A 14,633-nucleotide genomic window follows, 5' to 3' on the forward strand; every position below is an offset into this window, starting at 1 on the left:
CTCTCTAATGATCTATCTGTTAAATTACTAAAGTTCACAGATGATGCAAAAGTGATTGGTCTCATTCAAGGTGATGAATTCACATACAGATGGGAGGTTGAACAACTAACCTTATGATTCTTGACAAATGTATCTTTTTCTTTTATGTACGCTGAGAGCATAGGCACCAAGACAAATTTCTTGTGTGTCCAATCACACTCGGCCAATAAAATTCTATTCTATTCTACTCTATTCTACTCTACTCTACTCTATTCTATTCTATTCTATTCTGCCAGCCATTCTCTCTAAGTACTAGGAAGCAGGAAATGGTAATCCACTTCTGAAAAAAACTTGCCAAAAAACCTGCAGGGTCTTGTCCAAAAACATACTCATTATAGAGAAAGATACTCTACATTGCTTCTTCCAACTAAAATACAACATGCAACTGTTTTCTTGAAAACTGCATAGCAATAACTCTTAGACTTACATACTGCTTCACAGTGCTTTATAGCCCCCTCTAAGCGGTTTACAGTCAGAATATTGCTCTCAACAATCTGGGCTCCATTTTATCGACCACAGAAGGATGGAAGGCTCAGTCAACCTTGAGCCTGGTGAGATTTGAACTGCCAAATTGCAGGCAGCTGGAAGGCAGCAGAAGTAGCTTGCAGTACTGCACTCTAACCACTGTGCTCATAGGATGCATAATCCCATAGAACTGATAAAGAAATTAATGTAAATACCCATATATTCTTCGGGAGAATAGAGAAGGTTAGAGATTTAAATCTGATTCAAATCTGGTCCTTCTCCCCTACTTGCAAAACAGAACTTTGAGCAAGTATTGTGGGATCACGAAAGCAAGCACGCAGGCAGTGCTACTACTATATCCAAGCAACATCAGCTTCTTGACTTGCTTAGTAGGCTCTCCAGCTAAATCAACGTGATCGTATTCAATTCTGACTGAAAACTGGCTTCAGTTCCCATCCTGGTGGAATTTGTTGATCTGCCACCGAGCCCTAGTAACTTAGTTGTGCATCTGTCCATTATGGATGCATAGTTAGCCTCCAAGGGAGATTTAAGTGGAAATTCTGTTGCAAGTGCTGCTTTTAGTCCCTGCTGTTAGACTAGGGGTGTTGGCTACAAATGAAGCCCAGGACTCATCTGTTTGTAATTGTCTGATTTGGGGGTTGGAGTGTATGGGAAGGGTGATTTTTAAGTGTGTGTTATTTATTCCAGCAAGCAATGTTCTTTTTCCCAACAGTGGAAGGAAGGAAAAATGAAAGATTTTCACCGTTTCTTAATTTTGCCCTAGCCAAACTGCCTATCTTCTATTTTGCTGTATCCAAGAACAACATCTATAGGTCAAGGGTGGGTTCTGGATCCTTTTGCTGCCGGTTCACTCAGGGGTCATGCTGTGCAATCAAAAAATGGCTTCTGTGCATGCGGAAAAGCAACATCCAAGATGGCGGTGCCCATAGAGACACTGACAGAACCGGTTCCATGACATCATCGCCGAATTATCACCAATTCTAAAGAACCAGTTCTAAAAATATGAGCCGAGGTGGCGCAGTGGGTAGAGTGTAGTACTGCAGGCCACTAAAGCTGACTGCTAGATCTGCAGGTCAGCGGTTCAAATCTCATCACCGGCTCAAGGTTGACTCAGCCTTCCATCCTTCCGAGGTGGGTAAAATGAGGACCCGGATTGTGGGGGCAATAGGCTGGCTCTGTTAAAAAGTGCTATTGCTAACATGTTGTAAGCCGCCCTAAGGAGAAGGGCGGCATTAAAAAAATGAATAAATAAATAAAATAAATATAAGAACCAGTTAAAATAAAATAAAATAAATAAAGAACCTCTGCTATTGGTTAAAGACATCAAGATTTCCTCTTTTTTGGCAGACAGAGGAGAGAAGCATCCTTTTTCTCAGAGCAGAAATAGCTGACTTGATCTAACAATGCTGTCTGTCATAATTTTCTTCAATAAATATTCAAAACCATTTCTTCCTCTCTCTTTTAGTCTACTGATGGTTTTGGTTCTTTGTCTGCACTTGCATTCCAATGTGGCAAGAGGGGTGAAAGAGAGAATGATCCGTTTTGCCATTCTTTTTCTTCACTTGTCTCTATCTCAATAATAATGAATAACAAAGATCTTCATTTTAGTTCTCTGTCAGGTTTGTTTTGCTACATTTACATAATTTATTTTCCAAGCCAGCTCTCCCCAAGCTGTCAAGGGTCAACCAGATAACTCTCATTAATCTGCTATTCTGTGATTTCATATTAATTTATTATCGCTTGGAATTGCATGTTTACTTCAACAAACTGTCCAAAGTTTGGTGAGGCTCGCTTTCTTGTAAGTTTGTTTAGGGGTACTGATTTAATAATATGCAAAACTCACATAAAAGAGAAAATGTATTCATTTCAGACAGCATAAAACATTTGGCTGCTTATGAATAAAGAAAAAAATGATGTTAAATGCATATTTGGCAAGTTGAATAAGCAATTATTGTGGCACTCAAGGGTCCTCTGAAATCTGCAAGTGAAACATTTCAGTAAAGCACTTCAGTGTCAGCTACCAAAATGCTTTCTATGTTGAGAACCAGCCACTAAAATTTCTGCTTTTTGAGTTTTGGTTCTCTAGCTAGTGACTGTTGTGGTTAGCTCTGGCCCAGCTCCTGCCCCAAGGAATGTGGAGATGGATGTGGGGGAGACATCCACATGCCGCAGGCCTGTTTTGCTCCCAGTAGACTCTGCCGACGAAATCTCCTCTGACCAAGGAAGCGTGAGTGACAGGGAAGAGGGGAGTTTGGCAGACAGACCAGGAGGAGATCAGTCATCTGTATCATCCCTGGATTCTGAACAAGAATTAATGACACATCCACGCATGCGTTGAGTGATGCATAGGAGACAACAACTGAAGGATTATTACAAGAAAAAATGAGGCCACCTGTGATTGGGTGGGGCTGCTGTAATTATTGCTACAGATAAAAGTGCAGCCTGGTGTTTTAACCTCATGGCAGTTTATCTGATTCATTGTTTCGTCAAGATCATGGTTTTTGCTGTTCAGGATTGTGTGTGTGGACTCTCTTGACTTTAGAATTGGACTCAATTTCCCAGTTATTGGGTGAGCAATTGGACTGCATTTAACCTGTGCCTTGTGTGTACCAGAAAATCCCTTTGACGTTTAAAAAGGGAGCTGTTTCTGTTTTTTTGTTTATAAAAACTTTTGGGTTTTCCTTTTATAGTGTGGTATGTGTCTTCCTGGACTAATTACTTTGGGCGGTTGAGACACGCGGGCAGAACAGTGACAAGAATGTGGAAGTTTCACTGGGATTAGTAGTACTTTTCTGTGAGAATTCAAATCATGAATAAATAGATTTTAAAAATATTATTAACATTTGCATTTACTATAAAGGTACAACCCTGATCAATGTTTAGTTAATCAGATTATAGTAGTCTTTAAATTTCTAACTAGAGCTATTAGGATAATGAAGCAAATTTATTTAAATTTATGTAGGGTCGTGTACCGTATATACTCGAGTATAAGCCGAGTTTTTCAGCCCAAAAAATGGGCTGAAAAACACAACCTCGGCTTATACTCGGGTCATTGACAAAGTCACCACAAGAGGGCGCCATTGCTTGAGCCAGAGCGAGGAGGCACCAGGTTTTGTCCCCTCTCGCACACCGTAGGAGCTGTGGGAGGGGTGGAGCTCGTGCCTTCTCCCTGGCTCAAGCAAAGGAGGCAGCCATTTGCTCCAACCGAGAGGGAGGAAAAGCAATGGGAAGCCGGTGAGGTCGTGTGTGTGTGTATGTGTGTGTGTGGGTGTGTGTGTGTGTATGCCCCCTCTCCCCCCCACCATGAAAAAAGCCAGCTACCTCTTGCTGAAAACCCGGAGGCTTTTTTTTTTTACTCCCTGTGTGTATTTGTCAACAGGTTTACAGTAACTATTCCTTGCTCTCTCTGCATTGCCCTTAGTTGGATTAAAAAGGCTCCCTGCTGTCAGATTCTCCTCCCCCTCCTTTGAAAGGATTTAAACTGTTTAAAAAATGGTATTTTGTGGTAGTTGCTGTCCTTGCTTGGATAGGAACTAATAAGGCAAGAGCTAGACAGGAATTCCTAAAGTGTGTTTATGGATCTTTAAAAGTTGCCTTTTATAAAGTGGGTTTGAGAGCAAGTTTCAATTAATAAGTATGAGGGGAAGCATTTTACATATTTTAAAAATGAGTTTGATTCTTAATAGGACCTGCATATTTAGGATACAAAACCACAAGAGCTGTCTGTGTTTTGCAAGTTTTGCTTGTCTCACTAGTCTGTCTGTCTGTCTGTCTGTCTATCATCTACCTACCTACCTACCTACCTACCTACCTACCTATCTGGTTTTCTATGCTGATAACCTCACAGCAGCTAATGCTGAAGCTCTGTTTGGATATACAGATTTATTTAATTAATTAATTAATTAATTATTTAATTAATTAATTAACTGGATCTGTATGCCGCCCCTCTCCAAGGACTCAGGGTGGCTCACAGCATATATAAAAACAGAACAATAATGTAAATCCAATTAATGATGAGATGATGAGAAGGAATCCTGTTTTAAATTTACAGAGCTAGTTTACTGGTTTTCTTTAAAATAAATATTCTAAAACATGTGATCTTCTGATGTTTCAATTAATGTAATTTTATTGGTTTCCATTGTTATAAGTTACCAGTAGCCACTGCATTTTCTAACCTCGGCTTATACTCGGGTCAATAAGTTTTCCCAGTTTTTTGTGGCAAAACTGGTGCCTCAGCTTATACTCGGGTCGGCTTATACTCGAGTATATACGGTAGGTCATATTTTAAATAAATATTTAAAATTATGTCGAGTTATTCAAGGCTATGATTAGCAAAGTTTATAATCTTAGATATTTTAAAGTCATATTGTGATTTTAGTTTAGTTTAAATAAATTGATTGACTGAGCAAAATTGTGCCACATGCTCATGCTCATTCTACTTTGAGGAAAAGTAGCTCTTGATACCAATACATCAAACTGTTTTCTTCCAACTGGGAGCAGTGTATTAAAATGGAATTACTTGCAGTCAGTAACTAGAAGCAGATGCAGGCTTTTTATTTCAGTAAAATTGAAACAATAACAAGAGAGACATTATTATGAAAATAAAAAGTTATGCTCGCTTGCTTAAGAGCCAGTCTGCTTGCAATGAATGGGACTTGTTTTTGAATGCAGAAGTTTGCATTCAGAATCTTGAACCCTTTGCTGTTGCCACGTACCATTGTCTGTTCTACTATAGACACTCCCTTGCAGAAAGAATGATGTTTCATTCATTCTTAAAAACATGTCTTCCTACCTTAGCAAGTGAATTTGCCAGTTCTAACAGAATAACAGCATTGGAAGGAATCTTGGGGTTCTTCTAATTCCAGAGAAATGGCTGGATCAGGTGGCTGGAGAATTCTGGGAGTTGAAATCCACAAATCTTAAGTTACCAAGATTCAGAAATACTGATCTAAAGGATAATTTCTTTAAGCATCAATATTAGGAAGCATTGTTTTAACTACTTTTGTTTATTTTTGTTGTTAGAGCTGTTCAATTTATCTAGAATAGTGTGGACCAGAGGATTATAAAACAGCTAATTTTTTTTAAAAAAAGATAGTCAATCTGATGCCATCCAGACATCATGGACTATAGTATCCATAGGTCCAGCAGGAATTTGTGAATACAGTGGAACCTCGACATACGAGCAGCTCTACTTACGAGCTACTCGAGATAAGAGCTGGGAGGGGAGCAACATTTTTGTTCGCCTCCCGAGCTCACATTCGGGATACAGCTCCTTGGCGCTCGTATCCCGTGTGTTTTAAAAGGTTGCAGCCGGCCTGGGGGGCTCGGGGGGTGCTGGCAAGCCCCCCAGGCCGGCTGCAACCTTTTAAAACACGCGCGCCGCTTCGCAGCTGTCTCCTGAAGCCGAACGCTAACTTCCGCGTTCGGCTTCAGGAGACAGCTGCGAAGCGGCGCAGGTGTTTTAAAATGTCGCAGCCAGCCTGGGGGGCTCGGGGGGAAGCCCCCAAACCCCCCAGGCCGGCTGTGACGTTTTAAAACACGCACGCCGCTTCGCAGCTGTCTCCTGAAGCCGAACACGGAAGTTAGCGTTCGGCTTCAGGAGACAGCTGCGAAGCGGCGCGCATGTTTTAAAATGTGGCAGCCGGCCTGGGGGGCTCGGGGGGAAGCCCCCGAGCCCCCCAGGCCGGCTGCAATGTTTTAAGACACCCGCGCCGCTTCGCAGCTGTCTCCTGAAGCCGAACGCTAACTTCCGCGTTCGGCGGCAGCGTTTTTTTTTGTTGTTGCACGGATTAATTGACTTTACATTGTTTCCTATGGGAAACAATGTTTCGTCATACGAGCGTTCCAACTTACGAGCCTCCTTCCGGAACCAATTAGTCTCGTAAGTCGGGGTTCTACTGTATTATCAATCAAAATAGTATGACGACACCAGATTCCTTATCTTTGGGAATTGTCAGGGTGTTTTCGGCTCTTCATTTAAGTAAAATGGGAATAATAATAAGAGAGATTTTATTAGGAAAATAAATTTGGTAGATGAATTGTAATAAAGCTTGCATGTATAATGAATGTTGTATAATATAAAAGGTATGCTAACTGGAGGCTTACCACCTGTACAATCAAGTGTTTATGGTGCCATAAATAGCTTTTGGTGCTGTCTTCCTCCTGAAAAACTAAAATCTTGAGTGGAATAATCTCCCACTAATACTGAGGCAACTAAGACAGAAATATAAAATTTAGTTCAAGGTGACAGGCAGTTACAGAAAAAGAAGGAGGTTTTGTTCACTTAAGGTAGGCTACTAGAATAAATAAGGATTTGACTGCTTGTTCAGAACTGGCTAACTGGATTTATATGGTAATTGTTTTGAAACTCACATTGCATCTGCTTATATTTTCGCTTCAGTTGTATAATTCCCTTGCAGTTTGTAAACTAATGTAGCACTATTGTTCTTTTATTTACTGATGAAAGGAACAATATTGGCAAGAATTCTCACTACAGTTCTATTTCTGAACCACCCACTGCTTTTAAATAAAGGTAGAAAATACATTTTAATTTAGCTGAAAGAGCGGTACTTGTGCATCTTAATTAATGTGAATCTGGAAGTTATTATGATCCTTCTTGGCCCACACAGTATGCACAAGAGACAGCACGGCTCACAACAGCTACATCAAAATAGCTATTGTACAGGTAGTCCTTGACTTAACAATCATTTGTTTTACAACCATTCAAACTTATGTCCTGAAAAAAGTGACTTATGACTGGTCCTCACACTTATGACTATTGTAGAATCCCCAAAGTTACATGATCTAAATTCAAGTGCTTTGCAACTGGCTTGTATTTGGAATAACTGCAGTGTCATAGAGTCAAATGGCCACCATTTACAAGTTACAAGACTGTAACTCGTTGCTTGTATCCTAAGATTTTTATTAATATTGATTGTTTCTTCACTGCTTATTTGACCCCTATGACAATCATTAAGTGTTGTACCACATGTTTCTTGACAAATTTATATTTTCTTTTATGTACACTGAGAGCATATGCACCAAGACAAATTCCTTGTGTGTCCAATCATACTTGGCCAATAAAGAATTCTATTCTGTTCTATTCTATTCTATTCTATTCTATCTTCCTTCACTGACAAGCAAAGTCAATAAAAGAAGCCATATTCACTTAATGACCTTGTGATTCATGTAAAATATTGCTGTGATATACTTAACTCTGGGGGAAAAGGTTGCAAAATCAGATGTAACTCGCTTAGCAATTCCATCGCTTAGCATCAGAAATTGTGGTCCTAATTGTGGTCATAAATTGAGGACTACCTATATTGATGACACAGAATTATGTGTAGACAAAAATCCTGGACATTCATTTTCACAGGGGAAGAATCCATAGCTCAATGACAGTGTAAGTGCTTTGGCCTAGACATATAAGAGGGTGAAGCCTAGATATATAGAATACTTTTCAAGAGTTGTTTTCACCCACCCTGTAAGATCAAGAAAGAACGATATTGTGTTTATGCCTTTCCCTTTCTTATATGTCCCTCTATGTATGCTGAATTTTTGGAACAACAGGAATGAAATCACAAGTCATTTATGGAGCAGGACAGAATATTATAAAAGATCTCTATCTCAGCCCAATATCTGGCAGCTGTCCAGGGTGCTAAGAGAGATAAAGGATTTAAAAAGGAAAAGTCTGATCTTGAAGTTATTTGGGTATTGTTTCTTGAAAAGCTTGATAAGTAAGACTTTTAAATCCCATCTCTCTCCCTCTTCCTCCCTCTCTCTCTCAACAGGAACGAATTTTCCTCACTCTCTCAAACTATATTTTCACAGCAGTGTTCTTGGCTGAAATGACCATAAAGGTAAATAATTCAGCATACTCCATCTTCTGATCATTGACAATCATCACATTATGTACAGTAACTTCACCATCCCTGAATGTATCCCATCTACCCACATTGTATATCAGCATAGACATGAATTTTAGCAGCTCCATGTAAAGCTCTGTGTGTGATTGAAACTCATAAGCATCCATGGGCCACCATCTTCTTTTAACAACTCCATAATCCCTTGCAGGGTGGAGTCTGGGCAACCAAATGGAGCTAGCAGAGTATTTACTGGCCAAATGCCCTTCCTGTCACCGATATAGAATTTGTTCAGCAGATATATTCTCATTGTGTCCAGAGAGAAAAATATCTGCCTCTACCTAGAATCGAACTCACAGCCTTCTGATTATTAGGCAAAAAAATATGAGTATTTTTACTGGCAAACTACAGTTTGCTTTAATAAGGTTAATGTCTTCTGTGATTTTAATGTTTGTGTAGACATGTGTTATTCTGGACAGTTTATATATAAACTTGCAAAGAGATTGCAATGAAAAAATGCTTTTTCTTTCACCCAAAGTATATACATTCCTTATTCTTTCCACAACTTAAGCACATACCTAAAATTAAACTGCTGTTAAAGGTGTTGGACATTATGGAAAGAATATCAAATATAGATTCTTTTATAAAGTGCCTCATCGTAGTAGTATCATCATTTTTTACATCCACACCTGCATTGATACCAGCCAGGTACATGATGTTATGGTAGATTTATATAACAAAATTATGGTACTTGCCCAGAGAATTTGAATTATATTATTTGTGGCAGGAAAGGAAAGGAGAAGAGATGGAATGGAAATCTCTGCCTCATGTATCCCATCTCTCATTGCAGCTATATTTGAGCTTTACTTATAGAGGGACTTGGAGATGCATTCAGCTATAGCTGTTCAATTAAATTCAAACAATGAACCCAAAAAGCCAGACTCAAAGTTCAGAAATTGGGTGATTCTTTATAGACAGAAATTTTGGATTAAGATTGTAATATCAATGATGTTTTCTTGAGATGGCAGATTTCAATGTTTTTTTTTCCACCAGTGGTATTTCATTTCTAGAAAGATTTTTTTAATGATTTTGGTACCATCTTGTGGGGAGCAGAATATTCATTTCTGATGCAGAGGAAAGAGGGAGAACTATTGACCAAAGTAGGATGCTAGAGTAGCTAATTTATTAAACTGGTTGCCATATATTTCCTTGATTTGTTTTCTTCTTTCTTCTCCCTCTATGTCCTCTTATAATAGCTTTGTAATCACAAAGGCTTTTAATCACAAAGCAGCTTGTCGTGGTTGAATTTATGCAGCAAATGCAAGCGTTTAAAGCTTTAAAAACCCACTAATTTTTAATGGATTAGAATCATTTCACTTGAAAATAAAAAGCATAAAATGTTATTCTACGGAGTCTACGGAGTCTATGTAGAGAGGCGGCATACAAATCTAATAAATAAATAAATATTCTAAATTGGACACGTGTTGGGGAAAGGAGTTGTAATAAGCAATTCAATTCAATTCAATTTATTAGATTTGTATGCCGCCCCTCTCCGAAGACTCAAATTTAGATAGTAACAAAATATAAAAATTAAAGTCTCTGGCATTCATAATAGTCTATCACCATGCATAGCATACACTTGTAAATACTGAATTCACATTCTCTGCAACATTTTAGTACGGTGCATGCATTTTATGAAGATTATGCTTATTTCAGGGCTTGTTTTCAGGATCTTAGTTTTTATGTGCTATGTTCTTTTAGAGAAACTTCCCATTTAAACTTAGCTTGATAAGACCAGAGGGTTACATTTTCTAAAGTGCTTTGTTCATACATGTTTAATTCGTTGAGAGAAAAATATTTTTAAACCTTTCATCCTTCTTTCAGCAGACTCTTAAAACAAAAAAGATTTCAGCAAAGAATGAAAGTGTCTCAAAGAATATCTCCTAGATCTGAATGGATGAAATATTCTCATTGAATACTTTGTTCTGTACAAAGTTGAATGTTCACAACAGCATGTGAAATTGATTGATTGTCAATCAGTGTTGCTTCTAAGTGGACAGTTTGATTTGACAGAAATTTGATTTACTTGGAGTTATATAGTGTTGTTTAAACATTCCCTTTGTGTTTTGAGCAGTGTATGTATATATACGTGTGTGTGTGTGTGCGTGTATCAGCAAAAATATTGCACACACACAAACATATACACACACATATTACATACATGGATATACAAAACCAAATGAGCTAACGATTATTTAATGTTTAAGATTTGAGCATGTTCATTACCTCTGTATTCTGAAGTTTAATGTCTAGGATAATATATGGTCATTACATCCTTAGTGCTTCCCTCTGTAGTTACTGACAAAAATAACCATATATGCTCCCATTCTTTTACAAAATTGCCACACATTACAGTTGATATGGCAGTTAGGTTTTGAATTGCATTAAAAATACCTCAGTGTTAAAGGGACAATCTGGAATGTTTCTGCAGAGTTATTTTTATGAATCTTACACCATAACACTTTGTAGAACCTGCTTAGTTATGTTTCTATAACTGGGAAGTCAATGCATTTGCAGTCACGTATGTGGAAATTGTGTATTATAAACACACCGATGGCGTGGTGACTGAATTAGTCATATTCTGTTGCAATTTGCAATCTTGGCAGGTGGTGGCTCTGGGCTTGTGCTTCGGAGAGAAGGCCTACTTGCAAAGCAGTTGGAATGTGCTGGATGGGGTATTGGTCCTCATCTCTATGGCTGACGTCCTGGTTTCAATGGTTTCTGATAGTGGAACGAAAATCCTTGGAATGCTACGAGTTTTAAGGCTTTTGCGGACTCTCAGGCCATTAAGGTAAGAAAAAAATCTGCTGAGTGATACAGAAGTGGCATAAATTTGGACATTTTAAACCATGTTTCCCCCACCCAACAAATAACATGCCTGAAGGGCTATTCAGTCATTGTTAATCCCCAATATATGTTATCCTAATGTCGTCCATATCCTCACATCGTGTGTCTATGGCCCCTTTAAGCCCAATTCAACCAAAACATCTGCTGGACTGAGAGAGAGAAAAATGGGTGAGCTTAGAGTGCCTAGGTTTTGAATCCCCTGCAATCTGAAAATTGCACAACTGAAATGTTGGCGGTTCTCATGCTATGTTGCCAAAAGCGATCTGGTTTTATGAGTTAACAAAGCTTCCAGAAGATACGGTATGTAAGAAAAATGGGAGCCATACATATTTTAACAACATAACAAAGTTGGAAGGGACCTTGCTGGTCTTCTAGCAGGAGATCCTATACCGTCTCAAGGAGGAGATCCTATACCAGTGATGGCGAACCTATGGCATGAGTGCCACAGGTGGCATGCGGAGACATATCTGCTGGCACGTGAGCCGTTGCCCTAGCTCAACTCCAATGTGCATGTGTGTACTGGCCATCTGGTTTTTGGCACACACAGAAGCTCTGGGAGGGTGCTTTTGGCTTCCAGAGAACCTCGGTGGGGATGGGGAAAGGGCATTTTTATCCTCCCCCTACTCCAGGGAAGACTTTGGAACCTGGAGAGGGCAAAACATGAGCCTATTTGGCCCAGCAGAAGTTGGGAAATAGGCCATTTCTGGCTTCCAGGGGGCTTCTGGGAGGTGAGAGAAGCTGTTTTCGCTTTCCCCAGGCAATGAATTATGGGAGTGGGCACTCGCGCATGCACAATAGTGCGGGGCGGGCCCACACTCTTTTTGGACCCCAGGAAGAAAAGGTTCACCATCACTGTCCTATACCATTCCAGAAAAGTGGTTTTCTTCTTAAAAGCCTCCACTGTTGAAGCACCCACAACTTCTGAAGTATCTATGGAGATTCTCAGTCATCATCCAGGTCACAGTTGTCCCAAAGGTGCTTTTTCAAGAGACAACTGGATTTTCTGGTTTTTCTTTGAAGATGTTTTGCTTCTCATTCAAGAAGAGAGCTGAAGAATCTTCTTAGATGAAAAATGAAACATCTTCAAAGAAAAAATCCAGAGGTGATCCAGGAAACTGTAGTCCAGTCAGTTTAATCTCAGTTCCAGGTAAAGTGATGGAAACCATTATTAAAGATAAAATTACTGGGCACATAGAAAAACAGGCATTGCTATAAGAAAATCAACATGGTTTCTGCAAAGGCAGATCATGTCTTACTAATTTGTTAGAATTCTTTGAGGGTGTAAATAAACACAGAGATAAAGGGGACCCATTTGATATTGTTTATCTTGACTTTCAAAAGGCTTTTGACAAAGTCCCTCACCAAAGGCTCCTAAAAAAGCTCTTCAGCCACGGAATTAGAGGACAGGTATCCTGGATTGGTAACTGGCTAAATTGTAGGAAGCAAAGGGTGGCAATAAATGGACAATTCTCTGGATGGAAAGAAGTAAGAAGTGGTGTACCCCAAGGTTCAGTTTGGGGACCTTTACTTTTTATTCATTAATGATCTGGATATAGAAGTAAATAGTGAGGTAGCTAAGTTTGCTGATGACACTAAATTGTTCCGGGTAGTGAAAAGTGAAACTGATTGTCGGGAGCTCCAGAAGGATCTCTCGAAATTGAGTGAGTGGGCAACAAAGTGGCAAATGCATTTTAACCTAATCAAGGGCAAAGTTATGCACATCGGGGCAAAGAACCCCAATTATACCTACCAACTGATGGGGACAAAACTTTCTGAGACAACCCAAGAAAGGGATCTTGGAGTTTTGGTGGACAGTTCAATGAAGATGTCAACCCAGTATGCAACAGCAGTAAAAAAAAAAAAGCAAATTCCATGCTTGGCATGATTAGGAAGGGAATCGAAAATAGGTCAGCAAGCGTTGTATTGCCTCTGTACAAATCGATGGTGAGACCACACTTGGAGTACTCTGTACAGTTCTGGACACCACACCTCAAGAAGAATATAATGGAACTGGAAAAGGTGCAAAAAAGGGCAACAAGAATGATAAAGGAAATGGAGCACCTCCCTTATGATACCAGGTTGCAACGCCTTGGTCTCTTCAGCCTTGAAGACGGCGTTTAAAGGGTGACTTGATTGAAATGTATAAAATCATGCATGGGATAGAAAAGGTGGATAGAGAAAAATTCTTTTCTCTATCACACAACACTAAGAGAAGTGGGCACTCCCTAAAGCTCATAGGTAAGAAAGTGAGTACAAATCAATGGAAATATTTCTTCACCCAGAGGGTCGTTGATTTATGGAATTCACTTCCAGAAGAGGTCGTGACAGCTGTCAGCCTTGATAGCTTCAAGGCAGGGTTAGACAGATTCATGGATGCCAAGCATATTGCAGGTTATTGAAATGGATGTCCAAGTGCTGCCTCTATGTTGGATGAGGCAGGCAGGATTCCCTTGAGGACCACTTGTTGGGGGTCATGGGAAAGGGAGGGTCTTGCCTTCTCTGTCTGCTCAAGATCCCCATGGACAATTGGTGGGCCACTGTGTGACACAGAATGCTAGACTCTATGGGCTTTGGTCTGATTCAGCTTGGCTCTTCTTATGCCCTTATCAGACGATGGTTTCGGGAAAGGTGAGATCATGTGTAACTTGTATATTTTTTAGGTTTAGTGTCTTTTTGTAGAATATAGCTATTCCCCTTCCTCTGCGGGTTTCAAGTTCAGACCAGAATACAAGGTAGTTTCTTGCTGTGGTGATGGAGTCAGGGAGGGAGGCATTTAGCCATGTTTTGGAGACAAAAATAATGTTGAAGGTGTCAGTGTTTAGTAAGAGGAGGAAGTCAGACATCTTGTTAATTACGCTTCTTGCATTGATGAGTTTGCATTTGAGATTAGTATTGCATTGTCTTGGTTGGTGGTGTGTGGGATGTTGATTTGTTGTTGGGGGGGTTGGATGTTGTGGGTTGGGTTGCGGGTCGTGTTTTTGATACGTTCAGCATGGTAATCCATGTATAAATTTAATTCACCTAGATCTAGTCATCCTTTGAGTTCCACGTGGAGTTATAAAAATTAAGCCTAGACCAGGAAAAAGTTTCATTCAAGAGAAATTTTGATTGGAACAAAGTGTCTGCTACAGAACATCTTATCCCCAGATAACTAATCTTCCTCGACTTTTACTGGACTTCCAAAGGGCTATAAATATTTGAAATTTTAGGAAGGCATTGAGAGATGCAGAGATTATCTTATTCCATGGGTGGGCCTTTCATGGTTGATCTTTAATACGTGGGACCATTTTAACTCCTTTTGTTGGTATTCCATAAACTGCTCAGAACCTGTGGGAAATT

At 39.6% G+C, this 14,633-nt stretch overlaps 1 protein-coding gene across 5 annotated transcripts in view; it reads left to right on the forward strand.

The window, feature by feature from the left end:
- Window positions 1–14,633, forward strand: part of CACNA1G (calcium voltage-gated channel subunit alpha1 G) — a 393,060-nt gene that overhangs the window by 293,745 nt on the left and 84,682 nt on the right. For all 5 annotated transcript variants that reach the window (XM_070740004.1, XM_070740005.1, XM_070740007.1 and 2 more), the window contains exons 19-20: window positions 8,316–8,384; window positions 11,054–11,238. In XM_070740004.1, coding sequence (XP_070596105.1) covers window positions 8,316–8,384; window positions 11,054–11,238 — 254 coding nt within the window. The remainder of the gene's footprint in view (window positions 1–8,315; window positions 8,385–11,053; window positions 11,239–14,633) is intronic.

The sequence above is a fragment of the Erythrolamprus reginae genome, chromosome 2 (assembly GCF_031021105.1).
Source record: "Erythrolamprus reginae isolate rEryReg1 chromosome 2, rEryReg1.hap1, whole genome shotgun sequence".
NCBI lineage: Eukaryota > Metazoa > Chordata > Lepidosauria > Squamata > Dipsadidae > Erythrolamprus > Erythrolamprus reginae.